Below are 27,923 nucleotides of genomic sequence, written 5' to 3'. Positions count from 1 at the left end.
CGACACTTTATGTCACCAATGAAGTTTCTCATTGTCTAGGGTCATTGTGACTGACCACAAGGCCAACTAATCCATTTTAAGGTCGTGAGGCGATAGTCAGAGAAACTGGCCAATAGACATAGAAAAAGACCGGAAGTCGGCGCGTGGGGAACAGGAGGCGGGTGTTCGCAACCGCCTAGGCCTGCGCGGGTCAACGCAGCTTGAGGGCCGCGAGCCAGCGAGCAGCGCGTGACGAAGAGCCTGAGCGACGGGTCGCTTTGACCAATGATCTGCAGCCGCTGGAGAGCTGCAGCCAGTGGCGAGTGTGGGGGGCGGGAGGCAGCAGGTTAGGCAGTGAGAAGTTAGTGGCGCTGCTGGGACGGGGGGAAGGAGACGCTTCTTCCTCCTGCTGCTTCTCTCGTTCCCGGGATCGGCGGCGGCGGTGGCCGCGGCCGCGAGTGACTCGGCAGCGTCTCCGGCTCCGCGTGCGAACCATGCTGACCGACGGCGGAGGCGGCGGCACCTCCTTTGAGGAGGACTTGGACTCGGTGGCTCCGCGATCCGCCCCAGCCGGGGCCTCGGAGCCGCCTCCGCCGGGAGGGGTCGGGCTGGGAATCCGCACTGTGAGACTCTTTGGGGAGGCCGGGCCGGCTCCGGGAATCGGTGGCGGCAGCAGCGGTGCAGGCGGAGGGGACGCGGCGCTGGATTTCAAGTTGGCGGCTGCTGTCCTGAGGACCGGGGGTGGAGGTGGTGCCTCTGGTAGCGACGAGGACGAGGTGTCCGAGGTACGGCTCTAGGACCCCTGCTTTCTACACAGCTTGAGGCACGAATTCTCTCTGGGCCGGCACAGGTCTCGGGCCACCCTCCCGCTGCCCAGATGGAGTCGTTCACTGTCAGCGATCGGCTCCCTGGCTGCAGTGGCGGCGGTGCGGGCCTAGTGCGCCCTCGGCTTACTCTTTGGCTCGAGTCGGACCGGTTCCCGTCACCATCCATAGACCCACAATAGGGAGTCCTTTGGTCTCTGAGCTTCGCGCGGGAAGCGGGACTCCTCGGGCACCTCCCGCCCACCCCGCTTTGGAGACGGGGGTGGGGGCGGGGTCTTGCCAGAGTCCCTGCCCTTGGTACTGAGAGAGCCGGACAGAGAGAGGGTGAGGGTGAGAGACAGACAGACAGAGAGGGCTGCCTTGCGTAAAGAGCGTTGCCACTGTACTGTGTCTCTCCTCTGAGTTGAAGGATTGGGCATTATTTGCCTTATGCCTTACTTGTGTGCTAAAGGAGGGTTCTTAATTCCAGTTTGGTCTGAGACAGGTGTACTAAGGAGCTCTCTGCTTTTGCGCTGAAAAATCACGTGGGTCCTTGCACCTGGGACTGTGTGAAGTTAGACAGGAAGAGAAGGTTCCAGTGCTTGTTTGGGCCTCGCAACAGCTGGATAGCTGAACTCTGGAGATTTTTAGGCTTGGAGAAAATGAGCTCCTCTTTGGAAACCTTTTGCAGTGAGGGAAATTTGTTATCAGGACCTTCATTCCTTTCAGCTGTTAGGCGCATACTGGACATTTTTAGGTCTGGGCAACCTGGAATGGGAGGCATCAACTTTTGGGCTGTAGGGCTAAAGGAGATATTTTACATTTGTACTTTCTCCCCCTGACTATGGCTTTGTTATAGTTCTGTCCTGTGGTGACTGTTGTTCTAAGAGCTCAGAGTATTCTATTTTGATTCTAAGGTGCCTGGTTCATCCCCTATGACCAGTTATTTTAATCTCTGATCTTAGTCTTAAAGTACAGGGGCTTCTGTGTATGTACAACTGTCCTGGCTGTTGTATTGAGAGGAATAAGGAGAAACTGTATTTGTGGGTTGTAGAATACAGTTAGTGCAGTCTTACCATTCTTGATGGAATAAACTTTGTGGGTTGTAAAGGAGACAGTTCCTTGAATGTCTCTATCTTTGAATTTCAGTATAAGAGAAGTAACTTCTAAGCCAAGGTGGTACAGGATTTTGAGTAGGCAGTTACGGAGAGTGTCTCTGGAGCACTTCCACTCCTGGGCTTGTGGAAGACTTTCATTTAGACTTTGAATGAAAATTGATGAGAGATGAACCTAGAATATAGTTACTTTTTACCTAGGAAGTAAAGATTAGAGTCTGTTTTTCTTTGAAACTTGTTAGACTGAAAAAGTTTGCTTTGGTCTGAATGTGATAGAAGGATGATGTTCTTGATTTTCTGAACAATTTTTGCACAGTTGTCACTGATGAAGTGAGAGATCACACATTTGTTTTTACTTCAGTAGTAGTCTTAAATTTCTTCAGAGGTAGAGTGCTAGTGAGCCTCCATAGTTATGAATCTCTAACTCTATGGGCTTGTGTGTTATATCTGGAGAAATGAGCTTTTGAAGTAACCAATTTTGCAAGACTTGTTCACACACATAGATTGTTTCATTTGGAGTCTCCACACCAGGCTGTTAAAGCTGTGAGCAGAATTCACACCTTTTGTGTGATTTTCTTTGGTGTTATAGAAATTATTCATGATTCCTTCAGCCACTTAGGCTAATGGTAGAAGAACCTCTTATTCTCCTAAATTTTCTATGCTTAAAGGATTTAGATATTAAGTGTATATAGGTAGACATCACTTTTGGATAGAGATTTCTAGAGTACCCACAAACTTGAGCCTAGTCTAAGATAATGCTCAATATGCATAGAGATTCTTTCTTAACCTAAGAAGAAAGGAAATTTTGTTTTTATGTCCTCTTCATCCATATCATATAAAAAAGAAATTCCTGGAATATCTAGTGTATGTTGAATGTGTGGTTGGGTATAGTCTGTGCCTTTGTGAGTGAAATGACCTTTTTTTCTCAAGCAGATTTCTTGGATTTTCTCATTTTTCTCTGACAAGATGATAATCTTCTCCCTTTTTATTACCTTTGAGTTTCATTTAGTGTAAAAAGATCATAAATAATATTCTTCAAAAAACACCCAACTGGCATTTGATGAATAATAGTAGAATTTTAATTTTCATTATACCTAGATGTTTTAGAACCAAATATTTAGAATGTAGTCATTCAGAGAGAAGAGTTTGTGAGTGAAGTTTGTCTTGTTCCCCTAGTGGGGCTGGACTAGGTGAGAAATGAATAAGAAATATGGAGGCTTAGAGCATTTGCTCTAGAATTAGCTGAAGGGTTTTGAGTAGGCAGTGTATATTTGGTATACAAAGATATAAATACTTTAAGGATCTCTTTTCTATTCATTGCTAGAGCCTACATCTGAGAAAAAAAAAACAAGGTACTTTCTCTTGCTGGCTGAGTCAAAAGACCTTTTAGTTTGAAGAAGGGGCTTGGATCTTTTTGTAAATTTCTTCTGTTAGAATTGATTCTTGTTGCTTTAAACATTGGGGTGGATACCTGTTTTGTATTTCTTCAGACATGTTGAGCATGTTCATTAGCTGTCAAGGGCCTTGAACAGAGGAGTCAGAACTTGCCCTGAATTCGTTGAAAATTATTTAAAAACCAATTTTTAAATGTTAATTTTAGATTTGTAATATTTTTTTAAAGTAAGGTAAAAGGAAAATAAATTTCTAAAGAGAGGGTGTTGGTGAGGTTTATGACCTTTAATTTTTCTGTGTTAAGAATGTATGCATATACTGTATGTATACGTGTGTGACATCTTCCTTTTAAAATTAAAAAAATAATAAAGTAATACCTTACGGTTAAAAGTTCAACAGTGTAGATAGTAGATATACTATGAAAAGTAAAAAGTTCTCCTCACCCTACTGACCTTTCAGATCCCACTCAGAGGTAATGAGTATTACAGTTTTCCTTTCAGTAAAATTTCTAGGCCTATATAAGCCAATGCGTATATGTTTACCTGTTCCTATACACACTTAAAAGATTAGACATTAGAAATCATTGCAATTAGAAAGCATTGTTGAGGCTTTTTTATCTGAGGCAGATGCTATATTTACAATCAGGTAAAAGCAAAAGGAAATTGGGTTTAACATTTTATAGCAAATTATAGCAAAAGCTTTGTAGGGAATTTTTTTTTTCCCTGAAAATTATGTTAAGAGTCAAACGCACACACCATACAGAGGTTCCTTCTGATTTTCTCTAATAGGAGATGGATCATTTCCTTTAGGGTTATTTACAGTCTACTGTGTGGAGCAAAGTTTCTCAACTGCAACGTATCGAAATTTGAAGCTGTATTAATTCTTTGTTGTGAGGGGCTCTCCTGACTTTAGCAGTATCCCTGTCCTTTACCCACTGGATGCTGGTAGAACACACCTAATTGTGACAGCTAAAAATGTCCTTCGTTGTTGTTTAGTCACTAAGTTGTGTTCATGTCTTTTTGCAACTCCATGGACTGTAGCCTGCCAGACTTCTCTGTCCATGGGATTTTCCAGGCAAGAACACTTGAGTGGGTTGCCATTTCCTTCTCCAAGGGATCTTGCCCATCCAGGGATCGAATCTGTGTCTCCTGCTTGGCAGGTGGATTCTTTCCTTACTACTGAGCCACCAGGGAAGCCCCAAAATGACCTTAGACAAAGCCAAATGTCTTTGGGGGCAAAATCACCCCTGGTTGAGAATCACTGGTCTAGAGGCCCACTCTTATCTGGGATATCAATTTTGTCATCAGCACTCTATATTCAAAGTTCAGGTAAACAAGGTGAGTCACTGCTTTGAATAACATCTCAGGGCTTATGTTCATAACTGAACAAGAGAGAAATTGAAAGAGGGAGGGTACTGACAGGTTTAATGTTATAAATTTTCCATGATAAATTTATAATTTTAGGAAACTTTAAAATATTATGTTGTTTTTGAAAACTTCATTTATTGCCCATGAAAATGAATTTCTAAAAAACCTTTATGGGGACTTTGTTAAAGGTAGAAAGGCTTTATTCCATAAATTATCAGCAGTAGTGATAAAACGGGGTTTTCCAGGTGGCACAGTGGTAAAGAACCCACCTACAAATGCAGGACATGCAAGAGATTCAGGTTCAATCCCTGGGTTGGGAAGATCCGCTGGAACAGGAAATGGCAACCCACTCCCCTGTTCTTGCTTGGAAAATCAAGTGGACAGAGGAGCCTGGTGGGCTACAGTCCATGGGGTCGTAAAGAGTCGGACACGATTGAGCTCACACACACACATACAGTGATAAAATAGGAAATATACCTTTGTATTCTAGTGAGGAAATTTTGGAGATATGAGAATGTCAATTGAAGGAAAAAAAATAATATTATGAAAATAACAAATTTTTTATATTACATGAGTACCAACCTTGCACAAGTTTCATTCTATAAAGCCTTCAGACTTGACATAAAATGATTCATTGATGAGTATGGTTGTATGAATGGTAGGTCAAAACAGAGTTGACTAGGTATGGGTAGAGGAAAACCTTGTTGTGAAACTTGAAGTATGTAGAGATTTTCTTTTGGTTATTATTTAGTACATTTTGATAGGTGATTTATATTTGCATAGTTCTTTAGACTAATGCAAACACAGTAAAAAGGTCTTGACCTGCCCTTTATACTTCTAATGTCTTGATGTCCTTTCAGAATATCATTATAGAAATATAAGTGTGTAGTTTTATTTTCCCCATTGTTATACAAAAGATAACATACTATTCATGTGAGATTTTTAAATGGTGAATTTGATAAGAATTTAGACTTTTTATCTAATCAAAGTGGTAAAACATGTTAAGAATGAAGCTTTGGAGATGAGTTTAGGCTCATTCTTTTCTGAGCCTATCTGGTGGTAGAATGATGACCTCTGAAAATCAGCTCTGGCCTTCTGATTCAATGAGATAAGATAAATAAAATTTTAGTATTAGTCTTGAGTTGGCAAGTAAAAAGAAAAGAAATGAGAAGTCTACTCTTTTTTTTTTTTTTGCAAAATTTGCCTTCCTATGGAACCAAAGTTTTAATAAATTCTTTATCTTTTTTTCAATGCGCTATATATGAACTCTTCCAGCTTATCTTCTTGGACATTATTATTTACAATTTTCCTCTCCTGTTGCTTGTCTGTATAGTCACAGAATCTTGGTGATAGTCCTATCTCATCTCATTTTTAGGTAACTGCTACCATTTATTGAATGCTTATTATATTCCAATACCATATTACATAAGGGTTTCCCAGGTGGCTCAGACAGTAAAGAATCTATCCATAATGTGGGAGACCCCAGGTTCAATCCCTGAGTCAGGAAGATACCCTGGAGAAGGGAATGCAACTCACTCCAGTATTCTTGCCTGGGGATTTCAATGGACAGAGGAGCCTGGCGGGCTACAGTCCATGGGGTCCCAAAGAATCAGACACGACTTGAGCGACTAACACACACACCATAATATATACTTCGCTTATTTTATTTAATCACTCAACATCCGTTTGAGGTGGGTATTATCTACACTTTCATAGATGAATAAATGTAGGTTCAAAGAAATGATCAATCCAGAAAGCAACAAAAATGGTTAGTGTTATTTATACAGCTAGAAATCGATAAAGCTAGGATTTGAATCCGGAACTCATGCTATTTCACATTAAGAACTAGGCAAAGTTTTTGGTTACCAGTGCTCTGCCTCCAGTAATTACTTGCTTAATCTCTATTGAAGTTTTATGAATCTATAATGAAATCAGAAAAATAAGGACAATGTAGTGAAATTCTCATAAAGCAATCTTTTCCCACTTTTTTCTATTTTGAGTTAATGTCCTTTGTACTGTTACGAAAATTAATTTTTAAAATATCTGTGTTTGACAAAATATCAAATTGGAAAGTTCATGTTAGGACTCTGGGTAAAGCCTCAAAAGTCTGGGAACCATTGATCTGAATAATTTGCTCAGGATCACACGGCTAATTTATAGTAGAAAATAGGTCATGTAACTCCTATTGTAGTTAACTGCTGTATTGTCCTGCTGACTATTTCTCTTCTGATGCATGAATTTATTAATAATTAATTGCTTAAGAAATGCCTATGAGCTTCCCTGGTGGCTCAGATGATAAACGATCTGCCTGCAATGCCAGAATCCCAGGTTTTGTCCCTTTTGGGAAGATCCCTTGGAGAAGGACATGGCAACCCACTCCAGTATTCTGCTCGGAGAATTCCATGGACAAGAGGAGCCTGGTGGACTACAGTCCATGGGGTCACAAAGAGTCTGACACCACTGAGCAACTAACACTTACTTAAGAAACACATGTCTCAAACTAGCATATAATCTGTAGTTGACCTTGTTGAAAAGCTTTTATGTTATATAATGAAATTAATGACTGCCATGTGAATCAATATATTTTAAAGAAGGCAGTCAAAGGTGTACCATTGGGGATCAGAGGAACACAACTTTAAGGTAATTTTGTCATTGAGCTTAAACTTGAAAAGTTCAGGCCTTCTCATTATTCATTTTAAGAGAATTAAATATTAAAAGTACCAATATAGAAAGGCAGATACCCAACTTTGCACCTTTGCCACTATAGGAAACATTGGTTTTAATTTGTAAAAATTAAAATCTGTGTGCTGTCTTATAGTTACTTACAGTGTACAGTTCTTGTGAATGAAGATCATTTGCCTTATGATGGTTGACAGGTTTACCTTTTTTTCTGGTCAACTTTACCTAAACCAGGAGGAAAGTAAAGTTGTATATAAAGCTTTTTTATTTGATAAGCTGAAATTTAGCAACAGTTTATCAAAGAGTACATTATGCTCTTCCTCCACTATATATCCTTCTGTTCTCACAAAGTTTTCCCCTTAATGGATGCTGCTTTTGTTAGTAAAAATGGGTCTTTTTGTTTGTTTTTATGTAGATATCCCACTGTATCCTAATGTTTTGATTCACCTGCATTAGTTTGCAGTTTTGAAAAAAAGCAAGTAAACTCCCAGGGATTAGCCCCAGGAACCAAAGAGCTGAACAGAACAGTTTATTAAGTTTGTTATGATGCTATATGATGAGGACAGTTAGGTTGCAAACAGTTTTTAAAATTGTGGTAAAACAACAAAATTCACCATTTTAACCTTCTTTTTTTCCCCCAGTTGTGAAGAAGGAAGTGGGAAATGGCAACCCACTCTAGTATTCTTGCCTGAGAAATCCATGGAGAGAGGAGCCCAGTGAGCTGTGTACAGTCAGTCCCTGGGGTGGCAAAAGAGTCGAGCATGACTTAGTGACTAAACAACAAAGTCACAAGTACTGTTACCTTAGAAATTAAAATCTAAAACTTTGGCTATATTCCAGGAGCATATACATAACTTACTAAACTGAACAGAACCATTAAAATTAATCTTGCTGTATATTTGCAGAAAATAATGAATTGGTACTTGAGTTGAAAAAAGTTGCCTTTGATGTTCTGGTTGAAAAAAACTTCCTTTGTTTTAAATATGTTTGTATATGTTTCAGTACATGTATCACATGTGTACTAAACTAAAGTGATGAGAATTAACTTTGTATTTACTTTGTAGGAGTTACTATGTAAATATACAGACAAATGTATTTTGGATTGTGTGTACAGTGAGTTTTTTGTTGGCTCCAGCTTATAAATATGCCAATTATATACCCTCATATACTTGTCTGATTTGAGTTTGTAAAATGAGGACTCCTTTTTACACACTTAACAAAGAAGAAAAGGACTAAAAAAAATTGTTTTAAAATATGTGCAAAAGAAAATTTACCTACTTTTTTGCCACACTGAGCAGCATGTGGGATCTTAGTTCCTAGACCAGGGATGGAACTTACATCCCCTGTGGTGGAAGCAGGAAGTCTTAACCACCCAACTACCAGAAAAACAAAAAATTTACCATTTTAACCATTTTAAAGTGGTTATAAGTACATTCACATTGTTGTGCAACCATTACCACTAGCCATTTCCAAAACCTTTTCATCTTCCAAAACTGAAACTCTGTACCCATTAAGCAGTAACGCCCTGTCCTCCCTTCTCCAGCCCCTTAATAATCACAGTTACCTTCCTTTTCTGTGATTTGTCTACTCTAGGTATCTCAAATAAGTGAAATCAATCAGTTTTTCTGCTTTTGGTGATTGGCTTATTTTACCTAGCATAGTGTCTTCAGGGTTCATCTATGTTTACAGCATGTGTGAAACTTGTGCTGTGCTTAGTCGTTCAGTTGTGTCTGACTCATTGCGACCCCATGGACTGTAGCCCACCAGACTCCTCTGTCCATGGGGGTTCTTCAGGCAAGAATACTAGAGTGGGTTGCCATGTCCTCCTCCAAGGAATCTTCCCAACCCAGGGATCAAACCCAGGTCTCCTGCTTTGCAGGCAAATTCTTTACCCTCTGAGTGAGGGGGGAAGCTTGTGTGAAACTTAACTGAATACTATTCTGTTGTTAGGTATATAACATTTTTGTTTATTCATTCATCTGTTGATGGGCACTTGGATTGCTTCTCTACCTTTTGGCTTTTGTGAATATGCTGCTGTGAACATGGGTGTACAAATACCTTTGTGAGTCCCTGCTTTTGATTCTTTTCTGGTATAATACCTAGAAGTGGGATTGCTGGATCATCTGTTGATTCTATTTTTAAGTTTTTGAGGAACCACAGTACTGCTTTCCATAGCAGCTGTACCATTTTACATTCCCACTCGCAAAGCACAAGGTTTCCAGTTTCTCCATATTCTAGCCAATCTTCTTGTTTTTGATTTTGAGACTAGTCGTCCTAATGAGTGTGGTTTTGATTTGTATTTCCCTAAAAATTAGTGATATTGAACATCTTTTCATGTGCTTCTTGGCCATTTGTATCTCTTCTTTGGCGAGATGTCTATTCAGATCCTTTGCCCTTTTTTTGGCCACATTGTGTAATTTGTGGGATCTTAGTTCCCTGACCAGGGATGGAACTGGCCCCACCCACCCCCACAATGAAAGTGCTGAGTCCTAACCACTGGATTGCCAGGGAGATTCCTCCTTTGCTCATGTTTAGTTGAGTCGTTTTTTCATTAATTGTAGGAGTTCTTTGGATGTTGATCCCTTATCTCATATATATATATATATATATATATATATATATATATATATATATAATTTACACATATTTCTCACATTCCATTGGTTGCCTTTTTACTCTGTTGCCCTTTTTTGCTTAAACAGTTGTAATATTATTTATTTGACTGCATTGAGTCTGTTTTGGCACGTGGGGTATTTGTTGCATCATGCAAGATCTTTTGTTGGGGCAAGCCTGCTGTAGTTGTGGCATACGATCTCCAGAGCACTCGGGCTCAGTAATTGCTGTGCAGGAGCTTGGTTGCCCAGCGGCACGTGGGATCCTTAGTTCTGCAACCAGGGATTGAAGGTTTTATTTTAGGGACTTCCCTGGTAGTCCAGTGGCTAAGACTCTGAGCTCCCAATGCAGGGGACCTGAGTTCATTTCCCACTGGGGAACTGAATCCCACGTATTGCAACTAGAAAGTGCTGCACCTGAAAGATCCTGCGTGCTGCAGCAAAGATAGGTCCCACACCCCAACTAGGATCCCACACAGCCAAATTAATAAATAAAAGTATTTTTAGAAAAGTTTTAATTTAGATGATCAGTTTATCTAATTTTTTCCTTTATTGTCTGTGCTTTTGATTTCGTATCCATAACGTGCATGTGTGCTAAGTTGCTTTAGTCTCACTTACACTGTTCTCCATTCAGTAGCTATTTACTGACCATCTAGTGTATGTCAGGCACTGTGCAGAACAACTGGGTATAAACAATGGTGAAAAAGATAATCATGAATCTTGGCCTTCATAGATCTTCCAGTCTAATTGGGAAGTGAAAGTGAAAGTTGATCAGTTATGTCCAACTCTTTGAGACACTATGGACTGTAGCCTGCCAGGCTCCATTGCCCATGGAATTCTCCAGGCAAAAATACTGGAGTGGGTTGCCATGCCCTCCTCCAGGGCATCTTCCCGACCCAGGGGTCAAACCTGCAACTCCTGCATTACAGGCAGATTCTTTACCCCTGAGCCACTGGGGAAGCCCTTTCATATCCGTAAAGTTGTTGCCAAATCCAATGTCTTGAAGATTTTTTTCCCAATGTTTTCTTCTAAGAATTTTAAACTGTTAGCTCTTACATTTAGATCTTTGAGCCATTTTGAGTTGATTTTTGTATATGGTGTAAATCTTAACTGTATTCCTTAGTTTGTGGATATCCAGTTTTTCCTGCACCATTTGTTGAAATGACTATAATTTCTCCTTTGAATGGCCCTGACATCCTTGTTGAAATTAATTGGTCATATAGGGGAGGGTTTTTTCTGGACTTTCTGTTCTATTTCTTTGGTTTTTATGACTGACTTTATACCAGTATTGCCCTGTATTGATTGCTGTAGTTTTTGTAGTTAAGTTTTGAAATCAGGCAGCATTAGTCCTCCAACTTTGTTCTTTTATCAAGATTGTTTTTGGAGAAGGAAATGGCAACCCACTCCAGTATTCTTGCCTAGAGAATCCTGTGGACAGAGGAGCCTGGTGGGCTGCTGTCCATAGGGTCACACAGAGTCAGACACGACTGAAGTGACTTAGCATGCATGCACGCATTGGAGAAGGAAATGGCAATCCATTCTGGTATTCTTGCCTGGAGAACCCCAGGAACTGGGTGGGCTGCTGTATGGGGTCGCACAGAATCAGACACGACTGAAGTGACTTAGCAGCAGCAGCAAGATTGTTTTGACTAGTCATGTGTCCTTAAGATTACATGTGAATTTTAGGATCGGTCTTTGTATTTCTGTGAAAAATGCTGTAGGATTTTGATAGGGATTGCACTGAATCTGTAGATTGCTTTATGAGAACAAGTTTGAGTACAGATCTTACTTAATTGATTCACCACAGTTGATATTAGCAAATCAAAAAGCTTGAGATTGACAAAACATTCAAAGACTCAATGAACTTTCACTAATGTCTTCCCAAAGCCATTGAATCCAGTTCATGTGGAATACTGTCCTGTAAGTAGATGTTTCTTTAATATGGTGGGTTTTTTTTCCCAGTTTGTCCTCATATTAACTAATTTGTGATTGATCACAGTGCTTCACATACTGATTAAATGCTAGAAATAGTAATTTTTCTTCTTTTTATCACTAGAGGTGAGTTCAGTTTTGAAAAAATTATCTTGATCTGGTATTAAATCTAGATAAATGAACCTGTAGTATTTTCTTTAATAATGTAGAATTTTAAAGTTTTCTTATAGGCATTTTATGAAATCTGAGTCAGAAAGTAAAGGCCATGTCAGTTGATACCTTGAGTGGTACACTGTACTTGTAGCACTTAATCAGCTTCTAATTGATTTTTTTTCTCATGTTTACCTATTCTGCTAAATTTCTGATTTTGCCTTTTAAAAAATGTACAGTTGCTAAATTGAATGACATGCGACACAAAGTATCATTATCAAAGAGCAGATACCAAGGATATATTCTCCCTCTCTTTTTTGCTACCTTTTATTTTGATATAATTTCAAACTTACTAGAAAGTTGCAAGAATAGTACAAAGAACTCCTCCCATATAACCTTTGTCCAGACAGACCAGTTGTGTTCATTGTATCCCATTCCTGTATCCTTCTGTCTCTCTCTCAGATTTATTTTCTGCATAACTTGAAAGTAGTTTGCATACATCATGCCTTTTTTACCCTTAAATTCTTTAATATACCTTTCCTAACAACAAAGGCATTCTCTTATATAACCACAGTGTATTTATCAAGATAGGAAATATAACAAATTTCAAAAGTATTTTTCAAATTCACATTCCTAAAGTTGAAAAAATTGAAATAGAATTCACATAGTATAGAATTCACTCTTTAAATTATACAATTTCAGTTGTTTTTAAATATATTCACAGAATTGTACAACCTTCACCATTATCTATTTTTTTTTTTTTTTTACCATTATCTATTTTAAAACATTTTCAACACCCCAAACAAAGCCTTGTACCCATCAGCAGGCGTTTCCCATTCTGCTGTCCCTGCAGCTTTTGGTAATCACTAATCTATTTTCTGTCTCTCTGGATTTGTCTAGTCTGGGAATTTCGTATAAATGGAATCAAACAATATGTGATTTTTTGTGTTCACGTCTTTCACTTATTATATTGTTTTCAAGATTTCTACATGTTGTATCACGTATCGGGCTTTCCTGGTGGCTCAGCTGGTAAAGAATCCACCTGCAGTCTACGGCTATACCACCCTGAATGCACCTGATCTCGTCTGATCTCGGAAGAATCCGCCTGCAATGTTGGAGACCTGGGTTCGATCCCTGGGTTGGAAAGATCCCCTGGAGAAGGGAACAGCTACCCACTCCAGTATTCTGGCCTGGAGAATTCCATGGACTGTCTAGTCCATGGGGATGCAAAGAGTTGGACATAACTGAATGACTTTCACTTTCACTTTATCATGTGCCAGTACTAAATTGAAATGTTTTGTGGATATACAACATTTTGTTCACTGGTTGATGATGTTTCGATTATTTCTATCTTTTGACTATTATAAATTATGATACTATGAACATTGGTATGCAAGTTTTTTATGACGATATCTTTTCATTTCCCTTGCGTGTATACCTTGATCATATCGTAACTGTTTTATTTTCTGAGAAGCTACCAGGCTGTTTTCTGTAGCAACTTCATGACTTTACATTCCCACCAACAGTATATAAGGGTTCCAGTTTCTCCACATCTTTGCTAACATTTTTTTAGTAGCCATCCTAGTGGGTATGGAGATTGTTGTGGCTTTGATTTGCATTTCCCCAGTGACTAGTGAAGCTGCATCTTTTCATGTATTATTGTCCATTTATATGTCTTTCAGTTCAGTTCAGTTCAGTTTAGTCGCTCAGTCATGTCTGACTCTTTGCGACCCCATGAATCACAGCACACCAGGCCTCCCTGTCCATCACCATCTCCCAGAGTTCACTCAGACTCACATCCATCGAGTCCGTGATGCCATCCAGCCATCTCATCCTCTGTCGTCCCCTTCTCCTCCTGCCCCCAACCCCTCCCAGCATCAGAGTCTTTTCCAATGAATCAGCTCTTCGCATGAGGTGGCCAAAGTACTGGAGCTTCAGCTTTAGCATCATTCCTTCCAAAGAAATCCCAGGGTTGATCTCCTTCAGAATGGACTGGTTGGATCTCCTTGCAGTCCAAGGGACTCTGAAGAGTCTTCTCCAACACCACAGTTCAAAAGCATCAATTCTTCGGCACTCAGCCTTCTTCACAGTCCAACTCTCACACCCATACAGGACCACAGGAAAAACCTTAGCCTTGACTAGACGGACCTTAGTCCGCAAAGTAATGTCTCTGCTTTTAAATATATTATCTAGGTTGGTCATAACTTTTCTTCCAAGGAGTAAGCGTCTTCTAATTTCATGGCTGCAATCACCATCTGCAGTGATTTTGGAGCCCAGAAAATAAAGTCTGACACTGTTTCCACTGTTTCCCCATCTATTTCCCATGAAGTGATGGGACTGGATGCCATGATCTTTGTTTTCTGAATGTTGAGCGTTAAGTCACAATTTTCACTCTCCTCTCTCACTTTCATCAGGAGGCTTTTTAGCTCCTCTTCACTTTCTGCCATAAGGGTGGTGTCATCTGCATATCTGAGGTTCTTGATATTTCTCCCGGCAATCTTGATTGCAGCTTGTGTTTCTTCCAGTCCAGTGTTTCTCATGATGTAGTCTGCATATAAGTTAAATAAGCAGGGTGACAATATACAGTCTTGACGTAGTCCTTTTCCTATTTGGAACCAGTCTGTTGTTCCATGTCCAGTTCTAACTGTTGCTTCCTGACCTGCATACAGATTTCTCAAGAGGCAGGTCAGGTGGTCTGGTATTCCCATCTCTTTCAGAATTTTCCACAGTTTATTGTGATCCACACAGTCAAAGGCTTTGGCCTAGTCAATAAAGCAGAAATAGATGTTTTTCTGGAACTCTCTTGCTTTTTCCATGATCCAGCAGATGTTGGCAATTTGATCTCTGTTTCCTCTGCCTTTTCTAAAACCAACTTGAACATCAGGAAGTTCACGGTTCATGTATTGCTGAAGCCTGGCTTGGAGAATTTTGAGCATTACTTTACTAGCATGTGAGATGAGTGCAATTGTGTGGTAGTTTGAGCATTCTTTTGCATTGCCTTTCTTTGGAATTGGAATGAAAACTGACCTTTTCCAGTCCTGTGGCCACTGCTGAGTTTTCCAAATTTGCTGGCATATTGAGTGCAGCACTGTCACAGCATCATCTTTTAGGATTTGAAATAGCTCAACTGGAATTCCATCACCTCCACTAGCTTTGTTCATAGTGATGCTTTCTAAGGCCCACTTGACTTCACTTTCCAAGATGTCTGGCTCTAGATTAGTGATCACATCATCATGATTATCTTGGTCATGAAGATCTTTTTTGTACATTTCTTCCGTGTATTCTTGCCACCTCTTCTTAATACCTTCTGCTTCTGTTAGGTCCATACCATTTCTGTCCTTTATTGAGCCCATCTTTGCATGAAATGTTCCCTTGGTATCTCTAATTTTCTTGAAGAGATCTCTAGTCTTTCCCATTGTGTTGTTTTCCTCTATTTCTTTGCATTGATCGCTGAAGAAGGCTTTCTTATCTCTTCTTGCTATTCTTTGGAACTCTGCATTCAGATGCTTATATCTTTCCTTTTCTCCCTTGCTTTTCACCTCTCCTCTTTTCACAGCTATTTGTAAGGCCTCCCCAGACAGCCATTTTGGTTTTTTGCATTTCTTTTCCATGGGGATAGTCTTGATCCCTGTCTCCTGTACAATGTCACAAACTCATTCCATAGTTCATCAGGCACTCTATCAGATCTAGGCCCTTAAATCTATTTCTCACTTCTACTGTATAATCATAAGGGATTTGATTTAGGTCATACCTGAATGGTCTAGCGGTTTTCCCTACTTTCTTCAATTTGAGTCAATTTGGTAATAAGGAGTTCATGATCTGAGCCACAGTCAGCTCCTGGTCTTGTTTTTGTTGACTGTATAGAGCTTCTCCATCTTTGGCTCCAAAGAATATAATCAATCTGATTTTGGTGTTGACCATCTAGTGATGTCCATGTGTAGAGTCTTTTCTTGTGTTGTTGGAAGGGGGTGTTTGCAATGACCAGTGCATTTTCTTGGCAAAACTCTATTAGTCTTTGCCCTGCTTCATTCTGCATTCCAAGGCTAAATTTGCCTGTTACTCCAGGTGTTTCTTGACTTCCTACTTTTGCATTCCAGTCCCCTATAATGAAAAGGACATCTTTTTTTTTTTTTTTAGTTTTTCATTTTTTAAATTTTAAAATCTTTTAATTCTTACCTGCGTTCCCAAACATGAACCCCCTCCCACCTCCCTCCCCATAACATCTCTCTGGATCATCCCCATGCACCAGCCCCAAGCATGCTGTATCCTGCGTCAGACATAGACTGGCGATTCAATTCTTACATGATAGTATACATGTTAGAATGCCATTCTCCCAAATCATCCCACCCTCTCCCTCTCCCTCTGAGTCCGAAAGTCCGTTATACACATCTGTGTCTTTTTTGCTGTCTTGCATACAGGGTCGTCATTGCCATCTTTCTAAATTCCATATATATGTGTTAGTATACTGTATTGGTGTTTTTCTTTCTGGCTTACTTCACTCTGTATAATCGGCTCCAGTTTCATCCATCTCATTAGAACTGATTCAAATGAATTCTTTTTAACGGCTGAGTAATACTCCATTGTGTATATGTACCACAGCTTTGTTATCCATTCATCTGCTGATGGACATCTAGGTTGTTTCCATGTCCTGGCTATTATAAACAGTGCTGCAGTGAACATTGGGGTACATGTGTCTCTTTCAATTCTGGTTTCCTCGGTGTGTATGCCCAGCAGTGGGATTGCTGGGTCATAAGGTAGTTCTATTTGCAATTTTTTAAGGAATCTCCACACTGTTCTCCATAGTGGTTGCACTAGTTTGCATTCCCACCAACAGTGTAGGAGGGTTCCCTTTTCTCCACACCCTCTCCAGCATTTATTGCTTGCAGATTTTTGGATCGCGGCCATTCTGACTGGTGTGAAGTGGTACCTCATTGTGGTTTTGATTTGCATTTCTCTAATAATGAGTGATGTTGAGCATCTTCTCATGTGTTTGTTAGCCATCCATATGTCTTCTTTGGAGAAATGTCTATTTAGTTCTTTGGCCCATTTTTTGATTGGGTCGTTTATTTTTCTGGAATTGAGCTGCATAAGTTGCTTGTATGTTTTTGAGATTAGTTTGTCAGTTGCTTCATTTGCTATTATTTTCTCCCATTCAGAAGGCTGTCTTTTCACCTTGCTTATATTTTCCTTTGTTGTGCAGAAGCTTTTAATTTTAATTAGATCCCATTTGTTTATTTTTGCTTTTATTTCCAGAATTCTGGGAGGTGGATCATAGAGGATCCTGCTGTGATTTATGTCTGAGAGTGTTTTGCCTATGTTAAAGGGACATCTTTTTTGAGTGTTAGTTCTAAAAGGTCTTGTAGGTCTTCATAAAACCGTTCAACTTCAGTTTCTTCAGCATTACTGGTTGGGGCATAGACTTGGATCACTGTGATATTGAATGGTTTGTCTTGGAGACGAACAGAGATTTTTTGAGATTGCATCCAAGTACTGCTTTTCGGACTCTTTTGTTGACCATGATGGCTACTCCATTTCTTCTGAGGGATTCCTGCCCGCAGTAGTAGATATAATGGTCATTTGGGTTAAATTCACCCATTCCAGTCCATTTTAGTTCGCTGATTACTAGAATGTCGACATTCACGCTTGCCATCTCTTGTTTGACCACTTCCAATTTGCCTTGATTCATGGCCCTGACATCCAGGTTCCTATGCAATATTGTATGTCTTTGGAAAAGTGTTTTTTCATATCTTTTCCCCATTTCTTGGTTGGATTATCTTTTTATTGTTGAATTATGTTTGTTTGTTTTTAGGGGAAAAAACCCCTTGTATTCTGGATACTGTCCCTTATCAGATACATGATTTTGAAATATTTTCTTCCATTCTGTCGGTTATCTTTCATTTTCTTGATTGTGCCATTAAATTTAAAGTCTTTGGTTGGGCCCAGTTTTTATATTTACCTATTCTTTCTTTTGTTGCTTCTGTATTTGGTGTCATGTCTAAGAGACCATTGCATAATTCTGAGTTATGAAGATTAACTCTTGTTTGCTTCTTTTCTTCTAAGAGTTTTATACTTTAAGCTCTTACATTTGGGTCTTTGATCCATTTTGAGATTTGAAGAAATTATTTTTGGCTCTACTCCGGTACTTTGGGCACCTCATGCGAAGAGTTGACTCCTTGGAAAAGACTCTGATGCTGGGAGGGATTGGGGGCAGGAGGAGAAGGGGACGACAGAGGATGAGATGGCTGGATGGCATCACTGACTCGATGGATGTGAGTCTGAGTGAACTCCGGGAGTTGGTGGTGGACAGGGAAGCCTGGCGTGTTGTGATTTATGGGGTCGCAAAGAGTCGGACACGACTGAGTGTCTGAAACTGAACTGAACTGAACTGGGTCTGTGTGTCTGTGTGTGGACTTTCTCTAGTTGTGACGAGTGCGGGCTCCTCTGTAGTTGTGGTACACAGCTTCTCGTTGTGGTACATAGCTTCTCGTTGCGGTGGCTTCTTTTCTTGCAGAGAACATAGGCTCTAGGGCTCATGGGCTTCAGTAGTTGTGGTTCGGGGGCTTCAGAGTGTGGGCTTAATAGTTGTGGTACACAGGCTTAGTTGCCCCATGGCATCTGGAATCTTGCTACAGCAGAGATGGAACCTGTGTCCCCTGCATTGGCAGGTAGATGCTTAAACCACTGACCCACCTGGGGAGACCCATTTTGAGATCTTATAGATGTGAGATAGAGGTCTAACCTCATTCTTCTGAATGTAGATATCTAATTGTCCCAGCACCATTTGTTGAGAAGACATTTCTTTCTCCATTGAAGTGTCTTAGCCCACTTTTCAGAATTCGTTTGACTTATAATGGTTTATTTTTGGAATGTTTATTTCTGTTTTATTCCACTGTTCTGTATGTCTTATGCCAGTTCCATACTGTCTTGATTACTATAGTTTTTTGTAGTACGTTTTGAAATTGGAAAGTGTAAGTCTTCCATTTTGTTGTTTTTTCGAGATTCTTTTGGCCTTTCTGGGTTACTAGATATGTTCTTGTTCTTTATCTAGTCTTCAGAAGAGGCTTAATAGAGGGTGTTTTGTATGCTACAGAATTCGTGATCACACACAAAACCAACCCCTTCTCCATTAATAATGTTCATCTCTTGAAATTTCTGCTCCTCTTGTATACACTGAAGGTGGATGGTTGGGAACTCTTACGATTAAACCTGTGTTTGCAAGCTATCAGAAGAACAAGTTGTTGTAGTGTCTTCTTATACATCCCCTCCCAGAAAGACACTGGGTATATATTTGAGAGGAGACAGACTTGAAGAGGAAGGAGGTGGTTAGTTTGAATAGTTGTAGTCTAAGTGCATCTGATGTGGACTGTATATAGCCTGCAAGAGGAATATGGACAGAATTTCTTTTTCCAGAATAATAAACAGGTAAATGGAATAAAATGTAAAACATGACGATTAGAGTGTTTGCATCTGGTATCTTCTGACAGTTGTTTAAGAGGTATGAATTCAGTATTCGAGGACCATACTATTAGCTTGACACCCAAGCCAGTGTTATCACCTGTGTTATTACACAAACAAATCTTAGATATTACTGCCCAAATGGTCCCAATTATGTTAATTTACTAGTTAGTGTGGCTCTGAATAGTGAGAATGTATACTATCTTTTAGTACCTGATGTGCTTGGGACTTGACTGACAGCAAAGAAAAGTTTATTTTCTTTTGGCTTATAGAGATTATTATTTAAGGCTATACTTAAATCAGCAGCATGGATTTGACCCATTACTACCCTTTCCCCCACAAAATTTTGAATAATATAAAAATACATTATCAAAAGTACTTACTACTGTGTATTATCTCCTTGTTAATCTGTTAAAAGCATGTTCTCAGTCTCTACTGAGGAAAAGCAATGTTTAGTTTGGGGTAGGGCCTCTTTCATGAACTCACATCTTACATAATAAAATTATATCTTTCAGATTAGAACCCTTGGCACTCTGTTTAAGAATTCTGATTGGCATTGCAGATTCCACAGAAATTTAACTAGAACCTGCTAATTGTTAAGCTTTGTTCTGGGCTTTAAGATTAGATTACAAAGATGAAAAAATGTTGTGCCTACCCTTAAAGACATCAGGCTTTTCAGGAACATGAACATTTCAGAGAAATGTGAGAACAAGGTAAAGTATTTATACAAATTATATTTCCCCTTCTAAACTACTTTTACATAGTAACAGATTATATTTGAGTGTTTGTTCAAGGCATGTGTACCTTAATTGCATAACCTCATTTAATATTTTCCTAGTCTTGTGACAGCCTGAAATCCTTACCTCGGTATAGGGATCATTGCCCTGTGTTAGTTGGATGATCACGATAAAGGTTGATGTTTGGGTGTTTTCAGGAGTTTGATGGGCTTTAAGTGACAAGTTTAAAGGGACAGTGATTTAAAATGAAAGGATACAAATTTCATTAGCATAAGACCTTTGAGCAAAACCACAACTACTACATTATGTTCTGTGAGCTCTCCAAGCATGTTCTGCTCCAGAGCTTTTGGCATTTGTACTTCACTCTCATAGGAGCTTTTTTCTCTTAGATACCTGTGTGGTTTCCCTCTTTTACCTATTTTAGTAGTCTAGGAGCATTTCCTACTGCCTACTGTATGTATGTTCCATAAACATCTCAGATTCAAGTCCTAAAACTGAACTCGTCACTTTCCCCTCTACCCCGCCCTCCCCCCACCTGTAAATTGCATTGCCCTTAAACTAGTCAGTGTAGTTAGAAACCTTGGAATTTGCATCTGCTGTTTCTTACCACACACATCCAAACAGGCACTGAATCCTGTAGTTTCTTTCTTAACATCTTGTTTATTTGTTTCTTTCTCTGTATTCTCATTGCTTCTGCTGTAAAGCAAACCATCATCTTTCGCTTATATTTACTGTAGTAATACCTGGCTCTATCTATTCAATACCTCTATGGTTAAACCTCTAATTCTCTACCCTGCTATCACAGTAAATTGTCTAATGCCAGTTCAGTCATGTCACTCCTTTGGCAAAAAGCCTTCCCATTCCTTAGATAAAGGATAAATCAAATTCCTTGGTATGGCATACCAGGTTATTTAGGATTTGGTTTCTGTTTCTTTCCTTGCTGTATCCTCCTTTATTTGCTTTTTATATTTCAGCCATACCAAATTTGCTGTAGTTCTCTGAACATATCAAGCTATTAAAAGTCCGGAGTAAATTACTTCACTGCTTTGGCTTCTAGTATCAGGATAATAGTTCCTACATGCTGAGTTTTTATTGTCCACTGAACTAAATGCTTACCTTTATATTCTAAAATAAACTTTGCAGCTATCATATGAAGAAAGTGATATTCCCAATTTATAGATGAGGAAACTGAAGCTTAGAGACTTTATATAACATGCACAGAGTTATACATCTAGTAATAATGGAGCCAGGGTTTGAATCAGGTTTCTTGGAATATAAAACCCATGCTTATAACTACTGCTATGCAGCTGTTACAGTGGCCCTCTTCCCCATCCTGTTGGATACTTTCTTGTTCCAGATCATCAACTTTGATTTCCTTCATTACTGCCCCAGCTGGAACTGACCATTTCTTCCTTCCTCTGTGTTCCCATGTTGTCCATATATAACTCCCTGTTAAACAGCATCTTTAGTACTTTATTGCATTTATTTGATTATCTGTTTTATGAGCAGGAATCATGTCATTTATTTTTATGTTCCCTGTATGTAGTAGAATGTCTGGCACATAGTAGGTACTTATTAAATGTTGGATTTAATAAGCCAGTGTATCTTGAATATATATGTATAGTGTTTAATATGCTCAGATTACTTGTTAGCCTAAGACAATGTAATGGATTTTATATTTTTGTGGAGTAGAGAGTAAGAGATAAACTGACCTTAATAATAAAAATGGTAAAATTAATAGTAATAATAACAGCTTATATTTGTTGAGTGGTTACCATGTGGTAAGTAAGTACTGCTGTGCAGTTTTATATATAGTGTCTTGCTTAATCATCAATAACCCTGTGATGTGGTTACTACTATTATCCTTATTTTATAAGCTGAGGAAAATGAGGCTAAGAGCAGTAAAACGAGTTAGCTAAGATGGCACTGTCAACAGTGGGCTAGTGTTTTAAGACTCCTTGCTCTTAGTCATTATGCTCTCCTCCCATTATTGGTATGAATTGGAAGTTTATGGGTGTTTGAGGCTCTTTTTAACTTACTCAAATCAAGTATTTCTTTGGAGTGTTTGATGCTTATTTTTTATTTAGGGTAATGAGCAGAAGCCAGGACTTCTCTCTAACCTCAGTCTTACCTGTTTATTATGATAGGGGAGATACGATATTTCTACTTTCAACATTTAGATTTTCTTGGACTTCATTGCCAGGTTCTTCATTCCTTGTGACTTTCCTAATGAGTATGTGAGCAATCTTCTCTTTTTAAAAAAACCTATTGTGGCACAAATTTTGTTATATATTTGTTTGTTGGAAAGAATGTAGTTGTAGCTACCAGAAATAATTAAATCATGCTTTGTCTGTCTAAGAACACTTTGTGGCATGATAATTTATTACATTTAAAGGTTTTTTTCCTGACATTGCTCTTACTTTTAAACTTTGACATTATGATATTTGTAGATTCTCTGTTTAGTGCGTATTTGGTTAGTGTGTAATTGTTTTAGTCATACTCCATTGTTTAGAACAGTCACTTAATACAGTTTAGTCTGGTGAAAAGGGTGTGAGCTTTGGAGTCTGAAGTACATGGCTTCAGATCTGCTCATGGTTATGTCATCTTGGATAAGTCTCTTTAACTTTTCTGAATTTCAGTTAAAATGAAGATGTTAATCTACTTCATTGAGTAGTAAAAAAGATGATTGAGTGGAATAATATATGGAAAATGCACTTAATGGTAGCTATTATTTCCTTTCCTTTCTCCCATGTTTAGAAACTTTAAAAAATAATAGATTCAGTATTAAAGCTACGGTTTAGAAATGAAGTTTTTGTGGTTGACCAGAGTGGAGTACTATCTGCCTGCAATGCAGGAGACGCAGCAGGAGCCTCTGGTTCAATTCCCTCGGTGGGAAAGATCCCCCAGAGAAGGACGTGGCAATTCATTCCAATATTCTTGCCTAGCAGGCTACAGTCCACGGGGTCGCAGAGAGTTGGACACAATTGAGCAACTAAATAACAACAATCACCACAAAAGTGGAGTTAATTTTCTTCAGCTTTAACTGAGAATTAGGAAAAGCCTGATGGTTCTCTCTTGTGCTTATTGAAATTAATTAACTTCAGAAATCCCAAGATAACATTGATGTTTTTTTGAGAAGAGGATTGTGGATCTGAAGTTTTTGTGGCAGGGCGGATAGCCTTTTCATTCCATTATTTCCAGTGTTGCTGATTATATTGGGCCTTACAGTATTAGCAAAACTCTTTGCTAAATTTGTCATTATTTCGTCTGAAATTGCAACTGTATTACTTTTTCCTTTTGAATGGATCTTGGAGCATGTTTGTGGTGAATGTGACTGTTCGGAGTACCACCTTTTTTGCAAAAAGGAATTACTGTGTCCTTCAATAATGATCTCTGGGAATGCTGACCCAAGTAGAAACTAGTATTAAGCCACCTGCATTCTAAAATTGGTGTGATTCTGACTTAGTTGAGGGCTTACTTTGGGTGGGAAAAGGTAAGACATGTTTATCTCTCCAGATACAAACTAAACAAGAGAGAAGAGAAGTAATAGCAAATACATTTAAACATATATATAATATTTTAGATGCTTAAATGTTTTATTTAAACATTTTCATTTTTAATGATCAAATCTGAATTTCTTAAGGAAGCTTTATTTTTAAAGGTTTGTAAGAAGAGTTAGTGAAAAATAAAGATTTAGCCCCTTCCCTTAAATAGCTCTGGTGGGAATTCATGGGAGTGATGATTGTTCTTAAGGATTGTCAGAAGCAATATTGGTGACTACTAATATTTCAGTCCATAACTCAAAAAACAAATATATTTAACATGTTAAAAATAAAAATTTCATAATTTGTTTGTAAGTAAAAAGGCATTTGTCGGTGTTCTTTATTTGCTTTTTGCATGATATGACCATATAACTAGAGAATATATAAACAGAAATGTTATGTACATGTTTTATGATAGAATGTTTTTTACTAACCTATTTCCTCTGTTAACTAGCCCTCACTATTGCCAGAAATGTAGCCTTAGAGAAGGTAACAAATGTACAGGTGAGATTTTATTTTGCTGTCATATGACTTAAACCATATTAATATTATTGAAAGTGTTAATTTTAGCACTATTTACTTTACTTGATAGAAATTGTGGTTTTTTGTTGTTTGTTTTCTGGTGGAAGTGAGTTTTGGCCAAATCGTAGCTTAGGCTAAAAATGGTTTTTTTCTAATTAGATTTTGGCCAGGGTTGCTGGGTTTTATTTTAGGTGATAATAGCTGAGTCTGGTTATTCTCCCTAGTAACTATTGCCATCCAGTGGCTTATTTTTGAAATGTCATATGGGACAAAATGCTTATTCCGCTCTTTTCCCTTCTTGCTGTTTAGTCTCTAAGTTGTGTCCAACTGTTTGCAACCCATGGACTGTATGTAGCCTGCCAGGCTCTCCTGAGATTTCCCAGGCAAGAATACTAGAGTTATTTAAATTCCAGTTAAAGCTAAAAATCTGACATATTTTTTAGAGAAAGGGAAGGATAAGAAAGACTTTTGACGAGGAAGACCTCGAGAGTCTGCCTTAGCATTTTAGATGAGATAGTGTTGTGAAAGTGTTAGTCAGTCATGTCCGACTCTCTGTGATCCCCTGGACTGTAGCCTGCCAGGCTCCTCTGTCCATAGAATTCTCCAGGCAAGAATACTGGAGTGGGTTGCCAATTCCTTTTCCAGGGGATCTTCCTGACCTAGGGATCGAACCCAGGTCTCCTGCATTGTAGGCAGATTCTTTACTGTCTGAGCCACCAGGGATGCCCATAAGGAAAAAAACCTATATGTAAGGAAAAAACATGTAGTTTTTTGTGGGCCAGATTTCCTCACATCCTTTTTCTTCCACCTTTTATTTTTGTAGCTAATCAGAAGTAGGAAAAGAAATCTGCCATGTTTAAGACTTGAAATAAACTTTTTGCCATTACTAAAAACAGTACCACTGTAGGTTGATGCATTATGTTTGCTGCTTAATGTAGCTGCTGGATAGGGTTGAGCTTTCTAACTCTCTTTAGGCAATAAGGAAATTTCTGTGATCCTTTAGCTGTATTTGATCCTTTAGCTTTATTTGATCCATAAGCTTTGATTGCTTCTTCATCATTTGCATAATGAAGACTAATTTCATTAGATATAACATTACTTTGAAGTTATCTATTATTTAGACATTTTTTGTGTTATATCATTGAGCCTTTATATTAAATGTATGGTATTGGTCTTAATTAACACTTCCATGTTTCTGAAAATGGTCTCCATCTTGACTGGCCAGATACATTTTGAGGTAATGCTGTTGCAATTTGCATTGCAACAGTATGTGCTTCAGCAGGTTTGTCAGGTAAGATATTTATGAACTGCCAAAAGCAGTCCTTCAAACAGTCCCAAAGTAATGGGCATAACTGGATATTTTATCCTTTTATTGATTGCATGTTGAGACAGGCTTTTGTTTTTTTATTTAAGTTAAAAAAAAAATTGGCTGCGCTGGGTCTTCGATGCAGCACACAGGCTCTTTGTTGCTTCCCCTGGTCATTATCTGGTTGTGGCAAGTAGGGGCTGCTCTTTAGTTGTGGTGCATGGGCTTCATATTGTGGTGGCTTCTCTTGTTGTGGAGCACAGGCTCCAGGGTGTGAGGGCTTCAGTAGTTGCAGCACTTGGGCTCAGTAGTTGCAGCACTTGGGCTTAGTAGTTGCAGTGCATGGGCTTAGTTGCCCCTCAGCCTGTGGTATCCTAGTTCCCCTACCAGGGATTGAACCCGTGTCCTCTGCGTTGGCAGGTGGATTCCTAACCCCTGGATCACCAGGGAAATCCTGAGACAATTAAGATTTTACAGAGAGTAGGACAGAAAAGTATGAGAATTGAGTACCTTTTGGCACAAATTGGCGCAAATGTATTCAAGTCATTTTTGTGTCTAGTTATGTATAACTCATTCTGAGAACTTAAGATTTTCCCCACAAGTGTTACAGATATTTAAAATTTAATCTTTGGGGTCAGAAGCTAAATATAAAATGCCTAAAACTATGTTTAAAAATTTAAGTGGATTCTAACTAGGGAAAAAAAATTGTAATTATATGAGGTGATAGATGTTAACTTATTGTGGTAATAATTTCATAATATATACTGTTAGTGATCATTCCCATTCCTCTTTTGCCGGCTCTTCAGGAAATCACCAATCTTCTTTGTCTGTTTGGGCTTGCCTGTGCTGGACATTTCATATAAACGAATTTGTACAATATGTGACTTTTGGCATCTGACTTGTTCATGCTAAGCACATGAACTTGGCTGAATAAAATTTGATTGTGTGGATATTATTGTTTTGTTTATCAGTTTACTGGTTAACATATGGGTTGTTTCTACTTTCTGTTTACTATGCTTTATGCAAATATGAATGACTGTGTACAAAGTTTTGTATGAACATGTACATTTCAATCTTCTTAGGTGTATACATAGAAGTGGAATTGCTAGGTCATATGGTAATTCTGTGTTTAATTTTTGAAGAACTGCCAAACATTGTCCCACAGGCACTTCATCACTTATGCTTCTACTAACAATGTACAAAGGACCTTATGTTTTTGAGAGTAGATCATTCTTCACTTTCTAAATGCATCTTCAAGTCCATTTTTTAATTTCATTTCCTTACTCCCCACCTACATGTCTGACCACCTGTGCAATTCTGTGCAGCCTTCAAAGCCTAGCTCAGATTCTACTTTTGCAGAGTCTTCTTAGAGTACTGGGGCTGGAAGTGATTTCTGTCTCTTTAATACATATAGTTCTACCATTTATTTCCCTTGGAGGCCTTTTGTGACAGTTGTTGGTGTCTGACATTTCTTCTACCACATTTTTGTATTCTCACAGTAGTTTGTATAAAACAGGACTTCAGTAAATATTGGAGAATGAATGGGAGAAAATTGGAAATCCTTATTTTGGATTTTTAAAATGTTACATGATAGATGTAATCTGTGTTTACCTTTGTAATATGTGTAATGGTGTATGAGACCAGTGCTTTTATAAAATAGGCATATTAGCATCTAAATACTGTTTTTAATAAATTTCAGAATTTGTAATGGTGGTTTTAATTATCCTTACAACTGCAGATGTATGTATCTAAAAATATGTAATAATTTCTTGTGCTTGCAACAAGCTCACTCTTGTATGAGCAGTTACCTTTCAAATCACTTGAAAACTGATAGTATACATTTATCTGTTGGCTTTGATCTAGAATGACATCTTTGTCTATAATTATGTATTGAAGTTGTATAAAACACAGTACATGGCTCAGTGTTATTGGATATGATGTTAAAGATTTACTTTATTTAAAGCACATCATTGAATAATAAAATATATCAACATCATTTTAACTTTACTATCTTTATTAGGATATCTTTATTTGGTATCCTTTGTGAAAATTGATCACTAACTAGTCAAATATTCCAAATAATGTAATCAAAATACTGTGGTACTTTGTTTATGAATTTGTTAGGTAGTATCTATTGCTTAATGTCTAAGAGTCGCACGGCCTGTGTTTGAAAAGTGACTTTGCCATTTATTAGCTATGCAGCCTTGGAGACGTACTTAACCTTTCTGTTCCTGTTTTTCAGTCTACAAGTATGTTAACCTGCCTGGTTAGACATATTTACATATTATAGACATATATAGGTATATAAATATGTATTCATGATTATATATAC

General features: G+C 38.5%; 1 protein-coding gene across 5 annotated transcripts in view; it reads left to right on the top strand.

The window, feature by feature from the left end:
• The window catches only part of LOC102175120 (ankyrin repeat and KH domain-containing protein 1), a 107,708-nt gene continuing 80,100 nt past the window's right edge, over positions 316-27,923 (top strand). For 3 of the 5 annotated variants that reach the window (XM_018050277.1, XM_018050276.1, XM_018050275.1), the window contains exon 1: positions 319-764. In XM_018050277.1, the coding sequence (XP_017905766.1) occupies positions 474-764 (291 nt within the window). In that variant the 5' untranslated portion in view covers positions 319-473. Of the gene's footprint in view, positions 765-27,923 lie in introns of all 5 variants that reach the window. The other 2 variants (XM_018050278.1, XM_013965609.2) reach the window with 2 other exon arrangements.

Source organism: Capra hircus, chromosome 7, assembly GCF_001704415.2.
Source record: "Capra hircus breed San Clemente chromosome 7, ASM170441v1, whole genome shotgun sequence".
Classification (NCBI taxonomy): domain Eukaryota; kingdom Metazoa; phylum Chordata; class Mammalia; order Artiodactyla; family Bovidae; genus Capra; species Capra hircus.
Note: the sequence above shows the minus strand (reverse complement) of the source record. Positions and strands in the feature narration are given on the sequence as shown.